The sequence below is a fragment of the Abramis brama genome (genome assembly GCF_963993115.1).
Source record: "Abramis brama genome assembly, chromosome: 18".
Classification (NCBI taxonomy): domain Eukaryota; kingdom Metazoa; phylum Chordata; class Actinopteri; order Cypriniformes; family Leuciscidae; genus Abramis; species Abramis brama.
Genome location: NC_139980.1, coordinates 21,330,735 through 21,354,740, shown reverse-complemented (window position 1 = coordinate 21,354,740; position 24,006 = coordinate 21,330,735). Strand labels below are relative to the sequence as shown.

At 37.3% G+C, this 24,006-nt stretch overlaps 1 protein-coding gene across 7 annotated transcripts in view; it reads left to right on the top strand.

Moving 5' to 3' along the window:
* Positions 1–1,132: 1,132 nt before the first annotated feature.
* Positions 1,133–24,006, top strand: part of cep128 (centrosomal protein 128) — a 135,974-nt gene continuing 113,100 nt past the window's right edge. For 6 of the 7 annotated variants that reach the window (XR_014603394.1, XR_014603395.1, XR_014603396.1 and 3 more), the window contains exons 1-5: positions 1,133–1,240; positions 1,605–1,778; positions 1,872–1,958; positions 2,043–2,169; positions 3,753–3,874. Coding sequence is in view for 4 of the 7 variants with exons in the window: in XM_084091107.1 (XP_083947233.1) it covers positions 1,623–1,778; positions 1,872–1,958; positions 2,043–2,169; positions 3,753–3,874 (492 nt within the window). In the remaining 3 variants the exon portion in view is untranslated. Of the gene's footprint in view, positions 1,241–1,585; positions 1,779–1,871; positions 1,959–2,042; positions 2,170–3,752; positions 3,875–24,006 lie in introns of all 7 variants that reach the window. The other variant, XM_084091105.1, reaches the window with a different exon arrangement.

Below are 24,006 nucleotides of genomic sequence, written 5' to 3'. Positions count from 1 at the left end.
CATCTCGGATTGATGAGAATTTAACATATTTCCTCAACTAGGATTTTTTAGGACTTTTAGTATGTTGTTCTGGACACCTCATAGAAATGATCTATGCTGAAAATGATCTATGCTGAAATTCTATTTTTGGCTCCAAAACAAGTTACTTTGCCTGGACTACAGTGTCTCAGTCAATTTGAAATCATTTTAAGCAGATTACAAAACTACCTCAGGTTAGCATTAGTTAGGCTATCTGTTAGTGCCTATTCCAAAAATAATTATTCAATGAAATAATGAATGAAAAAAAAAAATATTGACAGCCTATATTATGAATAAAAAAATAAAAAAAATTAGTTATTGTATTCCACTGTATTCCAAATAAGTAAAACAAATCAGAGATGTATATTATTACATTACATCATCACTATGGCTCTTTCCGGATAGGCCCTATCTGAATAATAGCAGCAAATGAAGCTGAATTTTCTAAAGTGCTAAACTCTTTTATCTTCATTCGCGGAGGTCTGCGTAATCAGGGTCGTTCGTCTACGGCGCACACTTGGGATGTTTGGACGGTGGACCCCAGACTATTTTAAAGACTGTATTAATAATGTGTATAATACATATTATTATATACTACTACTACTACTACTAATAACAATAACAATAAAAACGACAACAACTATTAGGCTATATATTATAATTATGTTAAATAATAAACAACACTGCACACTATCCATTCCTTGTGACTGTATAATAGAATAGAACAGAACAGAACAGAATAGAATAGATGATTACATTTACATTTAATCATTTAGCAGACTCTTTTTATCCAAAGCGACTTACAAATGAAGAGAGCAATAAAAGAAGTCAAATCAACAATAGAGCAACAAAATGCAAATGTCAGCTAGACCAGCGCAGCACACGTAGCAAGGATTTTTAAAATGTAAATTATAATAGCCTATAGAATAGTAAGCGTTAGTATTATTGAGTCAAATGTTGGCGAAATATATAGAATAGAATAGAATAGAATAGAATAGAATAGAATAGAATATATGAACAGAGCCTATTAGACATTCATTGATATGAAGGAGTTCTGAAACGTAACAGGAAACGTTACGGCGCGGGTGGCAAAACTACAACTCCCATGATTCATAGCGCTTGTTGTATTCCTGTTAGGCGGCCAGTTCAAGTTGCCATAGCAGAGGATGTCGGTGCCTTACAATGATCACCTAAGATAACCATCAAACCTCTGGGCGCACGGGTAGGGGGAGTTTGACGTACTTTTCTTGTAGTTTTACAATTGAGTGATTCGGTATTATATTATACAAACGGACAAGGCTTTGTAACATCTTAGGAAAGAAAGGCTGTAAGTTAAGCATAAAGCTAACTAACGTTAGCTCGATAGTTCTGTGCCAAGTCGAGTGTTTACAAGGTCTTTATTTTCATCAAATAGACGATTTCATTGACTAGACTAGTGTTCCTCAGCCTTAAACCTTTAATTAATCTGAATACTTTCTCGCCAGGTGTAATTACACGCGTCTTCTAGCTAGGCAAACAGATAATGCATGTGTCAGGATTGGAAAGGTGGTTTTTGATTTCAGTTTAGTGCTGTTGCTTATTTTCAGGCATTGGCTCATGTCAGCATGGACTCCTCCAGTGAATCTGACACCTTTGACAGACCCAGGGGGCATCGATCGCGGGTCAGGGAGAGCCGAATAAGACCTGACAGCAGGTTTCCTTGGGATACACATGTATCTGACATATCAGACAAAATTGACACTTTAGCAAACACTCTACAGGTAAGCTGCCTTCATGCATTGTCTGCTCTGTTGTGTACAGCTGGGATCACTGCGGTCTTTTCTTTTGACATGCAAGCTTATGCTTTTGTGCAGGATACAAGCCGAAATCTAAACAAAGTGGATCAGATGTTGGGACAGTATAAGGAACACACAGACGACCAAGCTGAAGCCATGGTGACGGTGAGTATCGCAACCCAGAGTTGTATGGGATTGTCTCTGATTTCAGATAAGGGTGTTGTTCTGAGAGCTTGTCCTGTGTTTTAGCTGAGGGAGAGCTTAGAGGAGTCCATCCAGCATCTGCAGGGTCAGCGGCTGAAGAGGAGCACGGGTGGCTGGAGCGCCTCACTCTCCACACTGCACACCAGTGACCTGGAAGACGCCAGCGCCTCAGGTGCAGCACAGGCTAGGACTTGCTTCATGAAATGAGTGGAAGCTTGTCTATACATTTTATTAATAGTGTGTTAATGCTAATATATGAAGCACAGTATTATACTCTTTACTGGTGATGGAAAACAAGTGCATTATTCCTAATAACTATATTTATTTATGCCAAACATTTTATAACACACCTCTGAAGCATAGTTGCTATAGTAACGAACACAACTTTCACGCGATGCTGATTGATAGACAACAGCACACCGCAACAACTTTGTCGTCGTTATTGTTGTGATTATTTCAGCAAACAATTTACTTTATACATTCAGTTTAACAACATTAAGTTATGGCAAACTTAATCATTCCACTGAACTGTGCACAGCATTTTAGACACATTATGTTCTTGCTCCCTGCATCCAATAAATGTACGTCTAAGAATGAGCGGGGTAATATCAATGGTATGATTAATTTTAGAAATTTGTATCAGAGCTAAATGTATCTTAATTTTATAATCAAAGCTTTGCTGTTAATGAGCTTGCGCTTGTTGTAGCTCTAAACTTTGCTTGCGCACCTGCAATACTAATGGAATAGTCCACTCTAATCCATAATGGGTTAGATTTACATTCGTGCAGATGTAATAATAATGTTGTAATAATTATTATTACAAATTATTATTAATTAATAATTAAAATGTAATAATAATGTTAAAACTTTAATGGTGAAATCCTGATCAAACAAAACATGATTAAAAAATGAGTAGGTTATGATTTATAAAGGCTTCTGTGTATTTGATGGGGCCCCCTGATTCAATGGGGCCATTATCTTCTGATAATAATAATAATAAGAAATGTATCAGGATATATAAATGATTTCTTAAGGATCATGTAACACTGAAGCTTTGCTTTCACAGAATAAAATAAATAAATAAAAAATTATATATATATATATATATATATATACAGTACTGTGCAAAAGTCTTAGGCATGTTCATAGTTTTTCAGGTAGCTTTGCAGGAAGGTTTCTTCAAGCATCTTGGAGACGTTCCTGCAGTTCTTCTGGATTTAGTCTATCTCAGTTTTTTCTGTTTCTTCATGTAATCACAGACGGACTCGATGATGGTGAGATCAGATCATACCGGCTGCTGTCAGACTCCTTGTGCATACAGAAATCTCACTGGATTATTGCAATTAATGGCAAAAAGAATGTTTGGAAATGTAAACTGACATTTCCTATTGACGCACTATAGCAAAATATATAAATAACTGACTTAAAACCATTTTTTTGGGGGGGTGGGTATTAACATACCTACGACTTTTGCACAGTACTATATATATATTATTATTATTATTATTATTATTATTACTATTTTTTTTTGCAACATAAAATTCAAATGACATATTTTTTTATATTTTTATGTTTATTTTATCAAATAAATGCTTGGTGAACATAATAATCTTTTTTCAAAGAGATTTGAATGGTAGTGTAATTGTTGCATACTGCTGTGAAAAATCTTAGCATTGCACATACTACTTAAAAATATAGTATGCACTACACAGTGTGCTACACAATAGTTCCAGATATGTTTCTCTTGCCCTGTAGATAGGAGGCGCTACCTCCCCACGTCCCCTTTGAGAGATTATGGGAGTGCGGGCACAGGTAACAGAAGACGCTCTAGATCTGTTGCAGTGCGTTTCCGAGACTCCGCTCAAGCTGAAGAGCAGGTATGACTGTACATCTGAGTCTAATTGTGTCATGTTATAGTTTTAATTTATTAATAATACATTTTAGAACTGTATAGTCAGTTTCTTTTTGCACTTAAATACTTAAATCTAATACTCAATTTGTTAGATTACGTCTCCACGTTAGAAATTTCAGAAATATCACCGGATCATGCCAGAAGATACAGAAAACCAGGGAGGGGCAAAAGCAGGAGCAATTACAATATAAAGGAGCAGTGTTTATTAAAAATATCTTTGTGTATGTTTCAATGCTCTGAATTTTAGCCTTATTCAGACACTGATTGTTTCTCATGGGGTCATAAGGTATTGAAAAAAAAAAATTATTACTGAAATGCTGGAAAGTATTTACAAGAACATTATTTCATCACCGCTCAAAGAAGAAAGAGAAGAAAAGAATGTAAACATTTGAAATGGGCCGTTATTATGACAGCAATTATGTACATTAAAAAAATAAACCAAGCAGCTTTATGTTTACCTCATGTAAATAAGAAGCTGTATTAACTTATTTCCGCTTATTTCCACATTTTGAAAATTACATCCATCATTTTGAGATACAATATAAGACAGAAAACCATTTTAAGTATAGTGCGTCTATCTTCCTATTTTTAACCAGTATATTTAAATAATCAAATAATAATTAGGATATTGTATTTTCCTATCTGTCTGTCTGTCTGTCTGTCGTGAATATTCTTTTTAAAGTACAAAATGTGATGCTATATTGTGAATATAGATGAATGTATGTATTCACAATACAGCATTGCATTTCGTTCTTTTTAAAGAAAACTAGTGCAAAATACCCGTGCAAAATCAGTTTTTGTGTGTGTTTTTAGTAATTGTTGGTTTGGTGTGTTTGAGTGCTGATTGTTACAATTGCACAGCAAAAGTTCAGTGACATTTTTATTTGTGCATGGTAGAAAGCAAATACTGATACTGACATAATGACATACAATAAATGTGGAACATTGAACTACACGATTCAGTGAGCAGGATACACAGGGAACTCCAAGCTACTTAAGCTCCACTGCTTTCTCCGACCCTCTCTGTGAGGGTCAAAAGCCAGAGTGTGCTTCTTTTACCGATATATATTTACCGATATCTTTTGCATTTCTCATCCAAACAACGTCAAACTTGGCACTGCACGGTAGTGAGACACCTGTCAAGTTTGAAATCCATCGGACTAACGGTTCGAGAGATATGCGAATAACACACACACACACACACACACACACACACACACACACACACACACACACACACACACACACACACACACACAATGAAAAGACGTTCCCGTAATTTATAGATAGATAGGCTACACAGTGAACTCCGAAAAAAGCAAACAGTTTGTGAATAGGTTACTTACTACAAATGATGGCCGTGAATAAAATATAATATTCAGAAGTAAACAGTGTAGCTGACAGAGTGTTTATATCAGAATGTTTATTTTTAAACCACAACCTTCTTGGGGCTTCTTTGACCGATATATTTTGCATTTCTCATCCAAACAACGTCAAACTTGGCACTGCACTTACTCATGCCCGTAGCGAGACACCTGTCAAGTTTGAAATCCATCGGACTAACGGTTCGAGAGATATGCGAATAACACACACACACACACAATGTAAAGACGTTCCCGTGATTTATAGATAGATAGGCTACACAGTGAACTCTGAAAAAATGCTACGCTTGAGCAAACAGTTTGTGAATAGGGTACTTACTACAAATGATGGCCGTGAATAAAATATAATATTCAGATGTAAACAGTGTAGCTGACAGAGTGTTTATATCAGAATGTTTATTTTTAAACCACAACCTTCTTGGGGCTTCTTTGACCGATACAACCCTCTAATGTCAGAATGTTTATTTTTAAACCACAACCTTCTTAAGTGCTTCTTTAACTGGTATTTTTAACGATATCTTTTGCATTTCTCATCCAAACACTAACGGTTCGAGAGATATGTGGTTAACACACAGACAGACAGACAGACGGACATACAGACAGACAGACGTTTCTGTAATTTATAGATAGACTAGTGCAAAATGCCTGTGCAAAATCAGTGTTTGTGTGTGTTTTTATTAATTGTTGGTTTGGTGCCCGTGAAAGAGACTGTGAACGCATTGAATTCAGGGAGCGGGCTAGGTTACTACAAATGATGGCTGTGAATAAACTATAATATTCAGAAGTAAACAGTGTAGCTGACTGAGTGTTTATGTATACCACAACCTTCTAAGTGCTAGTGCAAAATGCCCGTGCAAAATCAGTTTTTGAGTGTGTTTTTAGTAGGGGTGGGAAAAAAAATCGATCCATCGATGCATCGCGATTCTCTCTCCAACGATTCTGGATTGATTCTGAGAATTTCAGAATCGATTCTGAGCTTAGTTTTTAACCAGATATGCGATGACGCTGAGTTTGCTTTAGAAACACCCGTAATCTGCTTTCTTCCAATTCCTCACACACATACATACACCAATCAAACTTTCCGTAAAATAATCTTTCATAAATTCGGAAAGGTTGAAGCGAATTACAAGGACATTCACAGGCTTCATTGCACAGGATGCGCTGTGAGAGACACGCGCTTTGTTTGATGTTACGTTACACTTGAAGCGTGCTGTCTCGCCTTTCGGTATTTTCCTTACAAATGCTCTACGAAGTCATCATTTATGTGGTTTGGAATGCAGTGGACTTGTATATTTAAAATATGAGCCTGACTAACAGAAGGCTGCTTTCAATTTCAAATGCTGACACGCGCGCTTTGTTTGTGTAGACTGCTCGCGCATGCGGCTGTGCGACTCCGTGTAAGTGGTTTAATATACTTGTGCAAAATTAACGTAAACACAGCCAGTTATGTCTTAAGGGATTAAACGGACAGGACAAACCACTTTACTTCTTATATTTCAAAAGAGATCCGTGCGTGAATGCAGCTTAATAGATCTCCCGCAGTCTATGATGTCATAGTAAAAAACAAGAAGTAAAGATGAAGAAAAATCACTCACAGTTCTTGAATGGAAAACGTTGATAATCTTAAATAGGCTACTGAAAGCACTATTTGTTTGTTTGTTATGTTTCTATGCTCCTCTTTATTATTTGCTACTTACTTGTATGTTTTGAAGTTATATTAGTTTAAAATTCTTAACATACAACTGTTTTAATTTTTATTTTATTTTATTTTTATTTTTTTTTAAAAAAAGTACTTACATACTGTGAATCATTTTTTTTAATCGAGAATCGTTTTTGAATCGAAAATCGATTTTGAATCGAATCTTGAGCCTAAAAATCGATATCGAATCGAATCGTGACATTTTTTGAATCGTGCACCCCTAGTTTTTAGTAATTGTTGGTTTGGTGTGTTTGAGTGCTCATTGTTACAATTACACAGCAAAAGTTCAGTGACATTTTTATTTGTGCATGGTAGTGTAAGGCCCGTGAAATTGGTCCAATATGCCGGTCCGCCAATACACAGGGAAGGTTATCACGTGTTCTGTCCTTACTCGTGCAAAGTATTGGTTGGTTAAATTTACAATACATTTAGTTATGTATTCTCTCGTTAATTCATCTGACTCCGTAAATGAAAGGTTTTAATAATATCTGTGCCTCACTAAAAGTGAGTGAATGTTTGACTATTCCGTTTAACTCTTCAATGAAAATAATATCAAAGTCAGTTAGAATAATCAAATGTAACAATTTATTATGTCAGGTAAATGTATCATGCCAATTTCATAATCAATTGAAAGATAATCGATACAAAACATCAAATTCTCTGGAATAAAGAAAAGAGATGCATACCCAACATTAAGAAATACGTGAGGCTGAGAGCTCTCACTCTCAACCTCACGGACCGATCTGAGGTACAGAAAAGGCCTCGATCTCCCTGCTGCACTTCCTTAAATAGACAAACCTTTTCACCTGGAACCATGTGCTAACAATAGAAATTTGCATTCAGAGGTACACTGTAGCACCTCTTGGGGGTGCGTGACCATTTGCTTGAGAGACCAACCCCTCCTTGTATGCTAGTTATCCATAAACCTTCAAAAACCTTATTACCTTGTGTTTTACTTATTCTGGAAATAGGACATTTGTACCAGTCGCACTGTGGCATTTTAAATGATACCAAACATGAAAATACTCTGTGATAATCATTTACATTAAGCTATACATTTTCTTGGGAGAAACCAGGTGATCATCTGAGCATGAGAGAGAGGGGGTGAGGGGAGAGGGAAGGAGATGTAGATTAGGATGACTCGGAGGTGAGACTTTCGTCTCAATGATGCACGAGGGCCAATTCAAATGGTAATCTCCAGAGAGGTCCTTTTGTCCTCTCAGGGCCTGGCCACCCCCAAAACAGACTGTCTGGAATTTCCTAATTTATCAATTCTTACAGTTTTCCCTCCTTGACTCTGTGGGTCAAATTCAAATGAGCTCCTATGGAGTCACTGATTAACGTCTGTTGTAATCCTTGAGAAAATTGTCTTTTCAATGTTAGCATCTGTAGAAGCTCAGAGGACTGTGTTCACCTGTAGAACACCTGGTCTCACCAGGTGTATGTTGCTTGAGTCCAGCAGGTGGATGAAAGCATTCAGGTTTTCTTCCTGTGATCTTGTGATGTGAGCAAAGTTCGTAGAGTCAATCTGGACCTTTGTGACTTGTTCAGTTGACGTGTCATTCCTCCATGGAGAAACTTCTGCTTCTCTGGCACCTTCTCCACGATGATGATCTGACCCTTCTTGACCGATCCTGTCACCTCCAGCGGTGCGGTTGTCTGGGCAGACCTCAGTGGATGAAGGGCTTCTCCTTGGTTCACACTGCTTTGTGTGAAAAGCCTGAGACACCTGAAAAGCATCTTAAATGTCCACTTCACGATTGAGCACTTATGAACTTGAAGTCGTATGGAAATGCATGGGAACACATAATGCAACAAAACAAAATCATGTCACGTCTAATATAAGATATCATGTTCATGTCAGCAAGTGCGAATGGTACATCTGGTCTCAAATGTTTCTCAGGGTCATGTAGAATGGTCTCATTTTAAATATCCAATTCTTCACTACCACTGTGATGTTAAATGGTAGTGGAATTTAAATATTCTTGGTCTAAATTATTCAAAGGAAATGCAGCAAGAGGTCGGTGTAACCTAAATAAATAACAGCAATAATAATATTCAATCACAATCAGGAAGAAATGCAGGTATATAATAATCACTTTGTTCATGAATCTTCCAATGCAAGCCACCTATGCAGATCTAAGAAGTGACTTGGAACATGTTTAAGCATATAAGAATGGAGATTGTTCATTCATTGCAACAGTGTTGTGTGTGTGTATGTGTGTTTGTGTTGGTGAGAGAGAGAGTGTGTGTGTGTGTGTGTGTGTGTGTGTGAGAGAGAGAGAGAGAGAGAGAGAGAGCGAGAGAGAGCTGGCTAAGTCACAGTCGATGACAGGGTTAAATTGTAAATTTTGTAATTGATTGAAGTGCTCACACTTCAGATCTATCCGTTTTTATGATATTTCTGTTATTAGTGGTAAGTTGAGAAATCAGGGGCCCTCTGATTTTCCAACCACCTTAATAACAATCAGAAAGTTTGAACATTTTGAAATTTTATAGCAGGTCTGTCTCTGCTTTATACTTTGCATCATTGACTTGTGACTGTAGTCATTCATATGTATATTTCAGTGTTTTCCAATGAGTTGGCAGTGTGTTGTGAATAGCGTATGCTATGTGTGTCTCTTTTAGACTGTCATGACCAATCTACGTGTGAAGCTATCTGGATCTGTTTGTGTGAAGATGACACATCTTCGTATTATGTGTAGTGTTCAGTTGTGAGGGTATAGTGATGGAGGTGTGTGTTCAGTGTTCACTTCTAGGAGATGGGTGTAATCTAATCTATAACAATTGTGTTGCAAATTTAGTTCCAGTTCTAAACTGGGAGGCCATATTTATTCAGTGATGTACTATTGTGTATGGAAGCCATTTTCTGCCAAATTTAAATAAATAAATTAAATGATTAAAATGAAAATTAAAACCAAATTAACGATTTCATTACAGAAAACAGTACGCAAAATATGTGACAAAATTGAGAATGAAATTAAATGATTTCATTTTCACAGCATTATCCCTGTCAAATTGAAAAATAAAATGCAATTGGTGATTTCACATTTCATTTTCACTACAGTCTCGAGGCAATAATATCAAAGTCAGTTAGAATAATCAAATGTAACAATTTATTATGTCAGGTAAATGTATCATGCCAATTTCATAATCAATTGAAAGATAATCGATACAAAACATCAAATTCTCTGGAATAAAGAAAAGAGATGCATACCCAACATTAAGAAATACGTGAGGCTGAGAGCTCTCACTCTCAACCTCACGGACCGATCTGAGGTACAGAAAAGGCCTCGATCTCCCTGCTGCACTTCCTTAAATAGACAAACCTTTTCACCTGGAACCATGTGCTAACAATAGAAATTTGCATTCAGAGGTACACTGTAGCACCTCTTGGGGGTGCGTGACCATTTGCTTGAGAGACCAACCCCTCCTTGTATGCTAGTTATCCATAAACCTTCAAAAACCTTATTACCTTGTGTTTTACTTATTCTGGAAATAGGACATTTGTACCAGTCGCACTGTGGCATTTTAAATGATACCAAACATGAAAATACTCTGTGATAATCATTTACATTAAGCTATACATTTTCTTGGGAGAAACCAGGTGATCATCTGAGCATGAGAGAGAGGGGGTGAGGGGAGAGGGAAGGAGATGTAGATTAGGATGACTCGGAGGTGAGACTTTCGTCTCAATGATGCACGAGGGCCAATTCAAATGGTAATCTCCAGAGAGGTCCTTTTGTCCTCTCAGGGCCTGGCCACCCCCAAAACAGACTGTCTGGAATTTCCTAATTTATCAATTCTTACAGTTTTCCCTCCTTGACTCTGTGGGTCAAATTCAAATGAGCTCCTATGGAGTCACTGATTAACGTCTGTTGTAATCCTTGAGAAAATTGTCTTTTCAATGTTAGCATCTGTAGAAGCTCAGAGGACTGTGTTCACCTGTAGAACACCTGGTCTCACCAGGTGTATGTTGCTTGAGTCCAGCAGGTGGATGAAAGCATTCAGGTTTTCTTCCTGTGATCTTGTGATGTGAGCAAAGTTCGTAGAGTCAATCTGGACCTTTGTGACTTGTTCAGTTGACGTGTCATTCCTCCATGGAGAAACTTCTGCTTCTCTGGCACCTTCTCCACGATGATGATCTGACCCTTCTTGACCGATCCTGTCACCTCCAGCGGTGCGGTTGTCTGGGCAGACCTCAGTGGATGAAGGGCTTCTCCTTGGTTCACACTGCTTTGTGTGAAAAGCCTGAGACACCTGAAAAGCATCTTAAATGTCCACTTCACGATTGAGCACTTATGAACTTGAAGTCGTATGGAAATGCATGGGAACACATAATGCAACAAAACAAAATCATGTCACGTCTAATATAAGATATCATGTTCATGTCAGCAAGTGCGAATGGTACATCTGGTCTCAAATGTTTCTCAGGGTCATGTAGAATGGTCTCATTTTAAATATCCAATTCTTCACTACCACTGTGATGTTAAATGGTAGTGGAATTTAAATATTCTTGGTCTGAATTATTCAAAGGAAATGCAGCAAGAGGTCGGTGTAACCTAAATAAATAACAGCAATAATAATATTCAATCACAATCAGGAAGAAATGCAGGTATATAATAATCACTTTGTTCATGAATCTTCCAATGCAAGCCACCTATGCAGATCTAAGAAGTGACTTGGAACATGTTTAAGCATATAAGAATGGAGATTGTTCATTCATTGCAACAGTGTTGTGTGTGTGTATGTGTGTTTGTGTTGGTGAGAGAGAGAGTGTGTGTGTGTGTGTGTGTGTGTGTGTGAGAGAGAGAGAGAGAGAGAGAGAGAGCGAGAGAGAGCTGGCTAAGTCACAGTCGATGACAGGGTTAAATTGTAAATTTTGTAATTGATTGAAGTGCTCACACTTCAGATCTATCCGTTTTTATGATATTTCTGTTATTAGTGGTAAGTTGAGAAATCAGGGGCCCTCTGATTTTCCAACCACCTTAATAACAATCAGAAAGTTTGAACATTTTGAAATTTTATAGCAGGTCTGTCTCTGCTTTATACTTTGCATCATTGACTTGTGACTGTAGTCATTCATATGTATATTTCAGTGTTTTCCAATGAGTTGGCAGTGTGTTGTGAATAGCGTATGCTATGTGTGTCTCTTTTAGACTGTCATGACCAATCTACGTGTGAAGCTATCTGGATCTGTTTGTGTGAAGATGACACATCTTCGTATTATGTGTAGTGTTCAGTTGTGAGGGTATAGTGATGGAGGTGTGTGTTCAGTGTTCACTTCTAGGAGATGGGTGTAATCTAATCTATAACAATTGTGTTGCAAATTTAGTTCCAGTTCTAAACTGGGAGGCCATATTTATTCAGTGATGTACTATTGTGTATGGAAGCCATTTTCTGCCAAATTTAAATAAATAAATTAAATGATTAAAATGAAAATTAAAACCAAATTAACGATTTCATTACAGAAAACAGTACGCAAAATATGTGACAAAATTGAGAATGAAATTAAATGATTTCATTTTCACAGCATTATCCCTGTCAAATTGAAAAATAAAATGCAATTGGTGATTTCACATTTCATTTTCACTACAGTCTCGAGGCAAGACTGCCAATATTAAAATGAAAAGCCAAACGTGAAAAAGAAACTACAAATACAGTTTTTACAATGCTCTTTAGTAACGCTCACGCAATAATAGTGACACAATTCAAATACAAATGTAAATTTTCGTTTTCATTTTAATTCCTCTTTTATTTCACAGTTTTCATTTTCGTTTTCATTTTCAAAGACAACCTGCATGCAAATTCTATGTTAATGAGTGGGTGTGGCTTATTCTAGTAACGGCGCTAGAGACACGCCTTCTGTAAAGCGAAGTCATCGACGTCCCGTGTGCATGAGTTGAATGTGTGAAACGAAATTATTTAAATGTGATTATATTGTAATCGAGACGACGAGATATGGCGAAATCTGTTAGGGAGCTTTTGCGGGAAGCTGCCGCAGCATTAGAACATGGAAACAACCAGCCTGACCATGTTAGTTATGATGTTAGACTCAGACTAGACCATAATCGATGAGGTTCATTCATGTATTAGGCTGTTTTGGAAATTCAACTATTTGGGTGTACAGAAGTCTTAGTAACACAATTTCTACAACAATTATAGCCAGACATTAATACCCACTGGCTTTAACCGAGAACCTCGGCCAATGTTTCATTCGCGTCGTGCCTAACAACGCCCTTCAGCCGTGACTTATTCAGATACAGCACTAGCCTAGAGTAGCCTACCTTATTGCTTTTATAAAACGGTTACCACGCAATACAAATATTAATCCCGAAACATATGTATCTATGCAACTTTCATGAAGTAAAATGAATCACTAAAAGCCAATTCCTTCCGCTGGAGAAAAAAAAATAGTCCCTGACCATAAAGCAACAGAAGAAGTCACATTGTTTCTCCATTAGATGGAGACAAAGACTGTCTTAATGAGTGAGTCAGTCAGTCAGTAGAGAAGGCTTTTGAAATGACTCAAACTTGTGATCACGGAGAAGAAAGACGCATTTGACATGACTATAGGCACGGACAACCCCATTAACTGTTAAAAGTACAAGATATCACACCGGACATTCAAACGGATTTTTTATTATGAATATAGGACTGACCTGAAGGAAATATCTAGCCTACTGTAAATGCAGGTACACTTGCTTTCTCGATCTCATCCAGAAGTTGTTACTGGAAATGAAAATCAGCATTGTGATTCTTTTTGTACACAAACTTAAAATAACCAAAAGACACGTAACAGTTAAACAGCGGACAGACACATGCTAGTGCTGTATCTGAATAAGTCACGGCTGAAGGGCGTTGTTAGGCACGACGCGAATATGAAACATTGGCCGAGGTTCTCGGTTAAAGCCAGTGGGAATTAATGTCTGGCTATAATTGTTGTAGAAATTGTGTTAAGACCTTTGTACACCCAAATAGTTGAATTTCCAAAACAGCCTAATACATGAATGAACCTCATCGATTATGGTCTAGTCTGAGTCTAACATCATAACTAACATGGTCAGGCTGGTTGTTTCCATGTTCTAATGCTGCGGCAGCTTCCCGCAAAAGCTCACTAACAGATTTCGCCATATCTCGTCGTCTCAATTACAATATAATCACATTTAAATAATTTCGTTTCACACATTCAACTCATGCACACGGACGTCGATGACTTCGCTTTACAGCGAAAGTCTCTAGCGCCGTTTTTACAGCGCTTTACAGCGAATGTCTCTAGCGCCATTACTAGAATAAGCCACACCCACTCATTAACATAGAATTTGCATGCAGGTTGTCTTTGAAAATGAAAACGAAAATGAAAACTGTGAAATAAAAGAGGAATTAAAATGAAAACGAAAATTTACATTTGTATTTGAATTGTGTCACTATTATTGCGTGAGCGTTACTAAAGAGCATTGTAAAAACTGTATTTGTAGTTTCTTTTTCACGTTTGGCTTTTCATTTTAATATTGGCAGTCTTGCCTCGAGACTGTAGTGAAAATGAAATGTGAAATCACCAATTGCATTTTATTTTTCAATTTGACAGGGATAATGCTGTGAAAATGAAATCATTTAATTTCATTCTCAATTTTGTCACATATTTTGCGTACTGTTTTCTGTAATGAAATCGTTAATTTGGTTTTAATTTTAATTTTAATCATTTAATTTATTTATTTAAATTTGGCAGAAAATGGCTTCCATAATTGTGAGTGTGAATGGCCTCTTGAAGTGTCTTTTCACCCATCTCTCGAGGTTATGTTCTAACAATTCCGCTGTCCTGGCCTTGATCCAGGTGGGGTCCGGCCCATCCTGGCGTCCGTCCTTCGAGGAATTTGCAGAAGTAAACCTGAGACATAAAACAGAGGAGAGCGAACCACAGACAGATAATTCCAATATTTCAAAAACATTAAATTCAGACGTGTGGAATTCTTTTACTTGTTCCATTATCATGTCAATTGCCATTTTAATTCCAGATGTCACATGAAACCGAGTTTCATTGACCACGTCTGAATTGTTGCTGTTGTCTCAGTGTGTTGTGATACCTGAAGCTGCTTTTTCAGTTCAGCCTTCAGTCCGCTGTATGTGCAATGCGTTCACACATTTTAGTTAGTGCAGATATTTTTTGACCTGCAAAAAACTGATTAAATTACATTTTAGTTGTTGCACAATTTGGTTTGCTATTACCTGTGCCACACAATTCTAGCCGTGTTTTCTAACGGTGAAAAATAAAGGCATACTCCGCCCCTTTTTGGCACTGGGTAGCACACAAATGAAATTCTGTTTCAGAAATTCAATTTTAATGACGAAAGTCACACTTCTCCAATTATTGTCCTGCTCGGCGAGTGTAATATAATGTTTATTATAATTCAAGTTATAATATACTTATATTCTTTAACAATACAAGTCAAATTATATTGTTTTCGGTCTCTGAAGAGTCTCTGGAACAACTTAACGCATGGTCAAGTCTCTACCTGTTCTCATGTCAATACATTTGAATATTAAAAGGCTTTTTGGCTCAGGGCTGATAAGATGTACATTCGCTGTTTTTCTTTTTTCCTTTGCTAGGTTTCAAATACCTTTTCTTCTCATTTAGTCTTTTTAAATGGCCATTATAACGTTTGATTCTTCTATTTACTCTTACTTTATATTTTTCCGTTTATAGATAAGGAAACTATATCGCTTTGCAGTCCTTCCCAAGGATGCACGACACAAGTGGTCAGTCCCGAAGATCAGAAGCTGAGGCAGTTGGCTAAATATCTAGAGATTTTGCCGTACACGCGCAACAATCAAAGATATTATACAATAGCCCCCTTGGATGCCCTTCAGGAACTTAATTCAGCCGTTTTCCAAAACTATTAAATTAGAACAGAAGTAATCGGAAGCGTCCAAGCTAGGTTAATCAACCAGCGTAAAACTGATCCTAGTCGGACTAACCCATCCTCTCATCCAAGTCGCCAGCACACTTCCTGATATCAGTTATTAGCCGTCGCCAATCTCTGACGCAATCTTGTGGAAATATACGAATCCGTTGATCTATTTTGGAAAAAACAAATCTCAGAGTAATTCAGAATACATTCAAACATAACAATATTTAGTTCTCTGAAGCCTTAAATATAAAAAGGTTTTTGTTTCAGGATTAATGAGATGCATTCGTTTCTGATTTTCCGATTTTTTTGTCTTGTGATTTACATTGTAGCCACATGGCAATCCTATGCTCCTGTTAGGAGACAAACAAATTCAACAAACACACTTGATATTTAGTCCAGTTTACACAAGACACGTGGCCTAGCATGCATGGCATCTACAACCTTTTACTTACAGTAAAGCAATCTTGTGTTTTTAAAGAATAAACTCAACTAGCCTATGTGCACATTTTCGTAGCACAAACAACTATAAAGTGTGTTCTAGCACAATGTGTTAAGCACAATTTCAAATTTGAAAATTCACAGAATTAATGCATACTTTTTTAATCCCATCGTGTTAGCATTTAGCATTAGCCTTGAATGCAGCATGGCTTTAGCATTTAGCGTAGCCTTGAACGCAGCATGGCTTTAGCATTTAGCGTAGCCTTGAGCGTTTTGAGAGCAACATGGACAATAGCATTTAGCATTATCCTTGATATTTTGAGTTTTAGCCTGTACATCATATCATCCTGTTTTCCCAAAATTTTCTTTCCATAAACAATGCATCGATCTGCCTTTTTATTTATAAAATCACGTGTTTTCCGATTGTTTACAAACTTAGATTTCTATTTCTGTTGTTTGCTCATTCTCATCACGTGTTGCTAGTGTTTAAACAAAGCCAATACAACAATGGGCGGAAAACATGCGGCTGATTTTAAAACTTTTTAGGCTTTACTTTTTCAGCTCAGTTATTAATTCTTTGGAAGATGTTATTCTCACTTTAGGTTTCGCTTCCTGTTGCTTTAGGCAAAACAAGGAGATCTTTAAAATCGAATCATTCTTCATCTGGCTGCCACATCAAACATTCCTTCAACACTTCTAAGAATGCAAAGAAAATTGACTTACCACAACCACGGAAGAAAGAGAAGATGTTAAAACCTCTTGTTGCTTCTAAACTCCCAATACTTGCTGGAAAGGACTTTTCTCGCCTGTGTTGCGAGATCACGTCGCCGAGGTCACCATTTTGTAAGGCCCGTGAAATTGGTCCAATATGCCGGTCCGCCAATACACAGGGAAGGTTATCACGTGTTCTGTCCTTACTCGTGCAAAGTATTGGTTGGTTAAATTTACAATACATTTAGTTATGTATTCTCTCGTTAATTCATCTGACTCCATAAATGAAAGGTTTTAATAATATCTGTGCCTCACTAAAAGTGAGTGAATGTTTGACTATTCCGTTTAACTCTTCAATGAAAATAATATCAAAGTCAGTTAGAATAATCAAATGTAACAATTTATTATGTCAGGTAAATGTATCATGCCAATTTCATAATCAATTGAAAGATAATCGATACAAAACATCAAATTCTCTGGAATAAAGAAAAGAGATGCATACCCAACATTAAGAAATACGTGAGGCTGAGAGCTCTCACTCTCAACCTCACGGACCGATCTGAGGTACAGAAAAGGCCTCGATCTCCCTGCTGCACTTCCATCTCTCGAGGTTATGTTCTAACAAATAGACAAACCTTTTCACCTGGAACCATGTGCTAACAATAGAAATTTGCATTCAGAGGTACACTGTAGCACCTCTTGGGGGTGCGTGACCATTTGCTTGAGAGACCAACCCCTCCTTGTATGCTAGTTATCCATAAACCTTCAAAAACCTTATTACCTTGTGTTTTACTTATTCTGGAAATAGGACATTTGTACCAGTCGCACTGTGACATTTTAAATGATACCAAACATGAAAATACTCTGTGATAATCATTTACATTAAGCTATACATTTTCTTGGGAGAAACCAGGTGATCATCTGAGCATGAGAGAGGGGGGGTGAGGGGAGAGGGAAGGAGATGTAGATTAGGATGACTCGGAGGTGAGACTTTCGTCTCAATGATGCACGAGGGCCAATTCAAATGGTAATCTCCAGAGAGGTCCTTTTGTCCTCTCAGGGCCTGGCCACCCCCAAAACAGACTGTCTGGAATTTCCTAATTTATCAATTCTTACAGTAGAAAGCACACAGTGAACTCCGAGAAAACGCTATGCTTGAGGAAACAGTTTGTGAATAGGCTACTACAAATGATGGCCGTGAAAGAGACTGTGAACACATTGAATAGGATATGTTTAGTTGGTGAATAGCATAGGCTACTATTACACAGTAGCGATAACGTTAAGCGCACCAGAGTTAAATATAATATTCAGAAGTAAACAGCATAGCTGACTTACAGATTCAGTTAACATCCACAAATTAATAAGCGTGTCGATTCAGGGAGCAGTGCAAAGTGCCCGTGCAAAATCAGTTTTTGTGAGCTGATCGCCGTCAAAAAAGTTCAGGAGGTATTTCTTAGCGATGGCTGATTTCAACAGTTTCAATATGATAAAAAATAACTTTTATATTGATTCAATGGATTAATTGCATTTTGAAAAAAAAAGTGTCATGAATTTATTGCATTTTTGGGGAAAAATAATCCATTTTTATCAAAATCTGGATTTGAATTTTTTATGATATTATAACCTAAAGATCCTATGTGAAAGTTTGAAACAGAAAATAGTGGTTTTCATCTTGCCACGTCAAAATAAAAGTCCCGCTTTCAACACATCGGCCAATCAGAAAAACTTATCGGCCGATGCCGATATTTCAAAAATGCCAAATATCGGCCGATATATCGGCCTTGGCAATATATCGGTCGACCACTAGTTTGTATTTGTATTTATTTATATAGTACATTTAAAAACAGCAAACAGGGCTGACCAAAGTGCTGAACAATACACAAGATACAAAACATAATCACACATTCATGACAAAAGCTCACAATGTATTAAAAGCTAAAGAAAAAAAGTAGGTTTTAAGAGAGGATTTAAAAATAGTTAGAGATTGAGCCGCTCTGATATAAAATGGAAGGCTGTTCCACAGCCTAGGGCCAGCAATCGCAAAGGCTCTGTCTCCTCTATTCTTTAACCGTGATCTGGGGACAGACAAAAGTTTCTGATCACCAGACCTCAGGTTTCGTGTTGGATTGTGTGGACAGAGAAGCTCGGACAAATAGCTCGGTGCCAGATTATTTACGGATTTAAAAACAAAGAGAAGAATTTTAAATTCAATTCTAAAATGCACTGGTAGCCAATGCAGCGATTTTAAAATAGGTGAAACATGATCAAATTTGCGTTTTCTTTTGAGAAACTTTGCAGCAGCATTCTGTACTAATTGGAGACGAGCAATAGAGTGTTTGGGTATGCCATAGTAGAGGGAGTTGCAATAATCCAACCGTGATGTAATGAGCGCATGGACAGCAATCTCTAAGGTTTTCTCAGAAAGAGAGGATCTGATCTTAGAGAGAAGACGTAACTGGAAAAAACAAGAACTAATCACCGCATTTATTTGTTTTTCAAATTTGAAGTTCTGATCCCAGAAAACACCTAAGTTTTTAATGCAAGAGGAAGTTGGAGAGAGGTGATCCAGATCAATGTTACTGCTATTAAAGTTGTCATGGGGGCCAAAGACTATAACCTCGGTTTTGGAATCATTCAGAAATAAGAAATTTTGAGAAAACCACATTTTTACTTCTTCTAGGCATGCAAAAAGAGATTTCAGTGCAGTATCTTTGTTGCGTTTCAGAGGCAAATAAATTTGTGTATCATCTGCATAGCAGTGAAATGATACACCATGCTTTCTGAAAATGGAGCCCAGAGGAAGTAAATACAGGGAAAAAAGAATGGGTGCGAGAATAGACCCCTGCGGCACTCCACAGGAGAGTTTGGCAGGCGAGGAAGAAAAATTACCAAGTTTAACAGAGAAACTTCTATTTGTTAGATATGATTTAAACCAACTGAGGACAGTTAGTCCTCACTAGTAGCGATAACGTTAAGCACACCAGAATCTATCTATAAATTACAGAAGTAAACAGCATAGCTGACTTATAGATTCAGTTTACATCCACAATGAATTACATCCACATCCGTCGATCCAGGGAGCAGTGCAAAGTGCCCGTGCAAAATCAGTTTTTGTGTGTGTTTTTAGTAATTGTTGGTTTCTTGGTAAAGAAACAAAATCAGTTTTTGTGTGTGTTTTTAGTAAATGTTGGTTTCTTGGTAAAGAAAACTATAATATTCAGAAGGAACCAAACTATAATATTCAGAAGTAAACAGTGTAGCTGACTGAGTGTTTATGTCAGAATGTTTATTTTTAAACCACAACCTTCTTGGGGCTTCTTTGACCGATACAACCCTCTAATGTCAGAATGTTTATTTTTAAACCACAACCTTTTAAAAATGATATATTTAATGATATCTTTAGCATTTCTCATCCAAACAACGTCAAATTGATTGTGTCAAAGCTTTCAGTCTCATTCGCTTTAATATATTCACTGTATACCTACAGTATGAGCACATATCAGCTGAATTCATATTAAATGCGGAAAATTCATGCATTCAAGAATGTTTTAAAACTGAATTTGCAGATTACACAATTATTCTCTGCTTGGTGTCTGCTTTTGAAAACCACACTGATAATATAAATGTTATAGCAGAACCTCTACCGGTTTCCACATTTCTGTGTTGCTCTGCTTTAGTTCTCCAGTCACAACACACAAAATACCAAAATACAGTGTCTGGGAGCTTGAGTGAATGTTGACATTTCTCCACACAGTCCACACACGTCTTTGTTATTGCTGCTGACAGGGTGGGAATTATGTAATTTTAGGGGCAAGGCCATTTGGCCTCCACCTTTTTTTTTTTTTTAGGGGCACCAAGGCCATATGACAGGGCACAAAGGCCATCATACAATTCGATGGTTTTCCCATTCAGATTGATAGCATAACATCCTAATTTGGAATAAGACATGGATTATGACTTTTTTAATAAAAAAAACATTTTTTAATGAGAGAGAGAGAGAGCGCCATTACATCCAGAAGGTATACACCCTCACACAACAATAGAAACAACATAAATGCCAATAAAAGCATTCAGAAACACCACAAATGCCAATAAAAGCATTCAGAAACAACACAAATGCCAATAAAAGCATTCAGAAACAACACAAATGCCAATAAATTAATAATTTCCTGCATTGTCGAACGCTCTTCTTCATGTGTTTCAAATATGGACTATAATGTTCAGTAGAGCGCCCTCAGGCTGCTGGTATGAATTGAAAACACAGCACATCAGTATACAGCGCTCATAATGATTACATCGACGCATTTGGCTATAAATTCAATAAAATATTATTCCTGTCAATAGAAATCTGATGTAAACTGAGAATATATCAATATTTCTCCAAATCTGCACACTTTTGAGCTAAAAGCCGTGAGGGACGTTGTTTTGTGAATCGCTTTCATGACGACAGCACAGGAGTTTTTTATGAATGGGAGCGTCTGACGCTCATAATTCATATTAAAGGTATCGACTCATTTTTGCATTTCATAACTCCTGACACAAATTAAGACATAACTGTCAATATAAATTTCTCAGAATACAATAGTGGTCAAATACTGAAACGTGAGTCTTATATCTTTTTAATGATGTAAGTTATAGTTTGTCAAGGTAATAACATTAAATCTTATAGTAACTTTGAACTATTAAAAAAAAAAACGCTTCAGTGCGCCGACGCCGTTACCTCTGGAACCTTGCATAGGGCCCTTTTCTGAAAAGGGCACTTATCTACTAGCAAATAGATTTTGATATTTTTAGGTCAAACCGTTCTTGTCTGTCAGTCATATAATGCAGGTCTATGGTCACGGTCTCAAAGAGCATCCACAGAGTCCTAATTAAAACAATTCCCCATCGTCCAAATTAAACAATTCCCCATCGTAAGTACACATTGATGGCCTAAGACACGAAACGAGCGGTTTGTGTGAGAAAACGAACAGTATTTATATCGTTTTTACCTCTTGTAACACAGCGACGTCCAAGTGATCTGAGGGCGCCCGCGCTTCCTGCTGTGTGACGTGTGCGCAGACTGGTGCATAGATAGACATATAGATTTCGCCTTGGCTACGGCAGTTCATGAACGAATGCCGTAGCCAAGGCGAAATCTAGTGTATATATCTATGCACCAGTGTCGACAACAGAGTGTCGTTCTTCTGTTGGTGCTGACGTTACATGCTTCTTGCACTGCTGTTTTGATGCGTGAGATCATCGATGTGATTATGACACTGCACCTGCGCGAATCCACAAACTAATTGAAGTTCAGAGACTACTTGGGTGGAACTTGGACAGGGCCAGGGCACACAGGCCACTGTGGCCGTACAATGATTTTTTTTTCACGGGGCATGAAGGCCAAAGTGTAGGGCAACGGCGGCCGTGGCCGCGGTATAATTCCCACCCTGGCTGCTGACATATTGATTTTTCCACATGATGACTTAATAATGCTAAATAATCCACCTTTGATGTACACACACATCACTGCTGCTTTTTTGTTGTCTGTGGATTTTATATGGATTACAGTTCATGCTGTGACTTTGTGATTCATTTGAGTTGGCACATTGTCTAAGTAATGTACTGTAAATATACTGTATCTTTTCTTACAAGTGATTTTTTGACTTGAAGAATGGACTTGATACACTGGATGCACCTGGTGTAGACAGGGTGTTAGTATCTCTTTTATGATGCTTCCAGTAGGGGTGTGACGGTTAGTATATAACCGTGAGACCGACGGTTATAGTTGAACACCGTCATTAGAACTCTATAACCGCCAAAACCGTGTTATTAAAATATTTTTTACAAACATTTTTTATCATAGAGAATGTTTAAATACTAATTAAAAACAATTGTTAACAGTCTGTTTTATTAATGGTCTATGTCGTTTCCAACTGTATTTGATTCTTTGCCAAGTAGCCTACCCCCTGACCGACCGCCAATCATTTGAGATAGAAATAAAAGCTATGATATAGTGATGTGCCATCATTATGAAATTTATTAAACAAATGAAAACATTTGCAATAATAAACATTAGCAATGAACATTTGAAGTCGGGAGACATGGTTTTTACCACTTAATGAAGTTTTGTTTTGTAAATCGTCAGACATGATTTTTACCACTTCATTAAGTTTTGCTTTGTAGAAAGCCTTTCTTTAAAGCGAATTTTGTTTTGTACAAATTGTATCTTAATTTTAATAAATGAAATTTAATAAATAAAAAGCAAATATAGGAGACAATATAACCGTGACATGGAGGCTCCGATGCGCCGCGTTATTCACTTGCATTGCATTGTGAAGTTGAACTAGAGCGCATCTCATCGTAAATGAATGAAACTCAGCGTGGGCCTATGCCTCATACATCAGCATTAAATATCTTTGCTGCATCCTTTCTAGAACAGACAAGGGCTTTCTTGCGGCTCGCATCAGCAGAGCATTGCATCGTCCGTAGACCGCAAAACAATCAGTGGATGGCGGGTGGGTGCGGCTTTGAAATCTGGTCAAAAAACGTTGGTGCGGAATCTGCGGATGATGAGTTTTGTGATGCGGTTGCGGATGGACTAATACCCCATCCGCGTATCTCTATTGATAACAACATTGAACACTACACAAATATTAATTTTATTTAAACTAAGTTGTCCTATAACAGACGAACGTCACGTCGCATCGCATAGCATCGAGATTGATGATCTCCCAATAAATACGCCTTTTTCAGCCCTGTTCAGCTAAAATGGAAACTCCTACAGATGCAGACAAACAAATTGAGTCAGTATATGAGCAATTTAGCATTTTAGGGCCAGATTTTCTAACCACTTGCGCCAACTCAAACCTTTTTGCATCTGTAGGAGTTTCCATTTTAGCTGAACAGGGCTGAAAAAGGCATATTTATTGGGAGATCATCAATCATGCAATGTGATTTACCATATGCCATTTTTTGA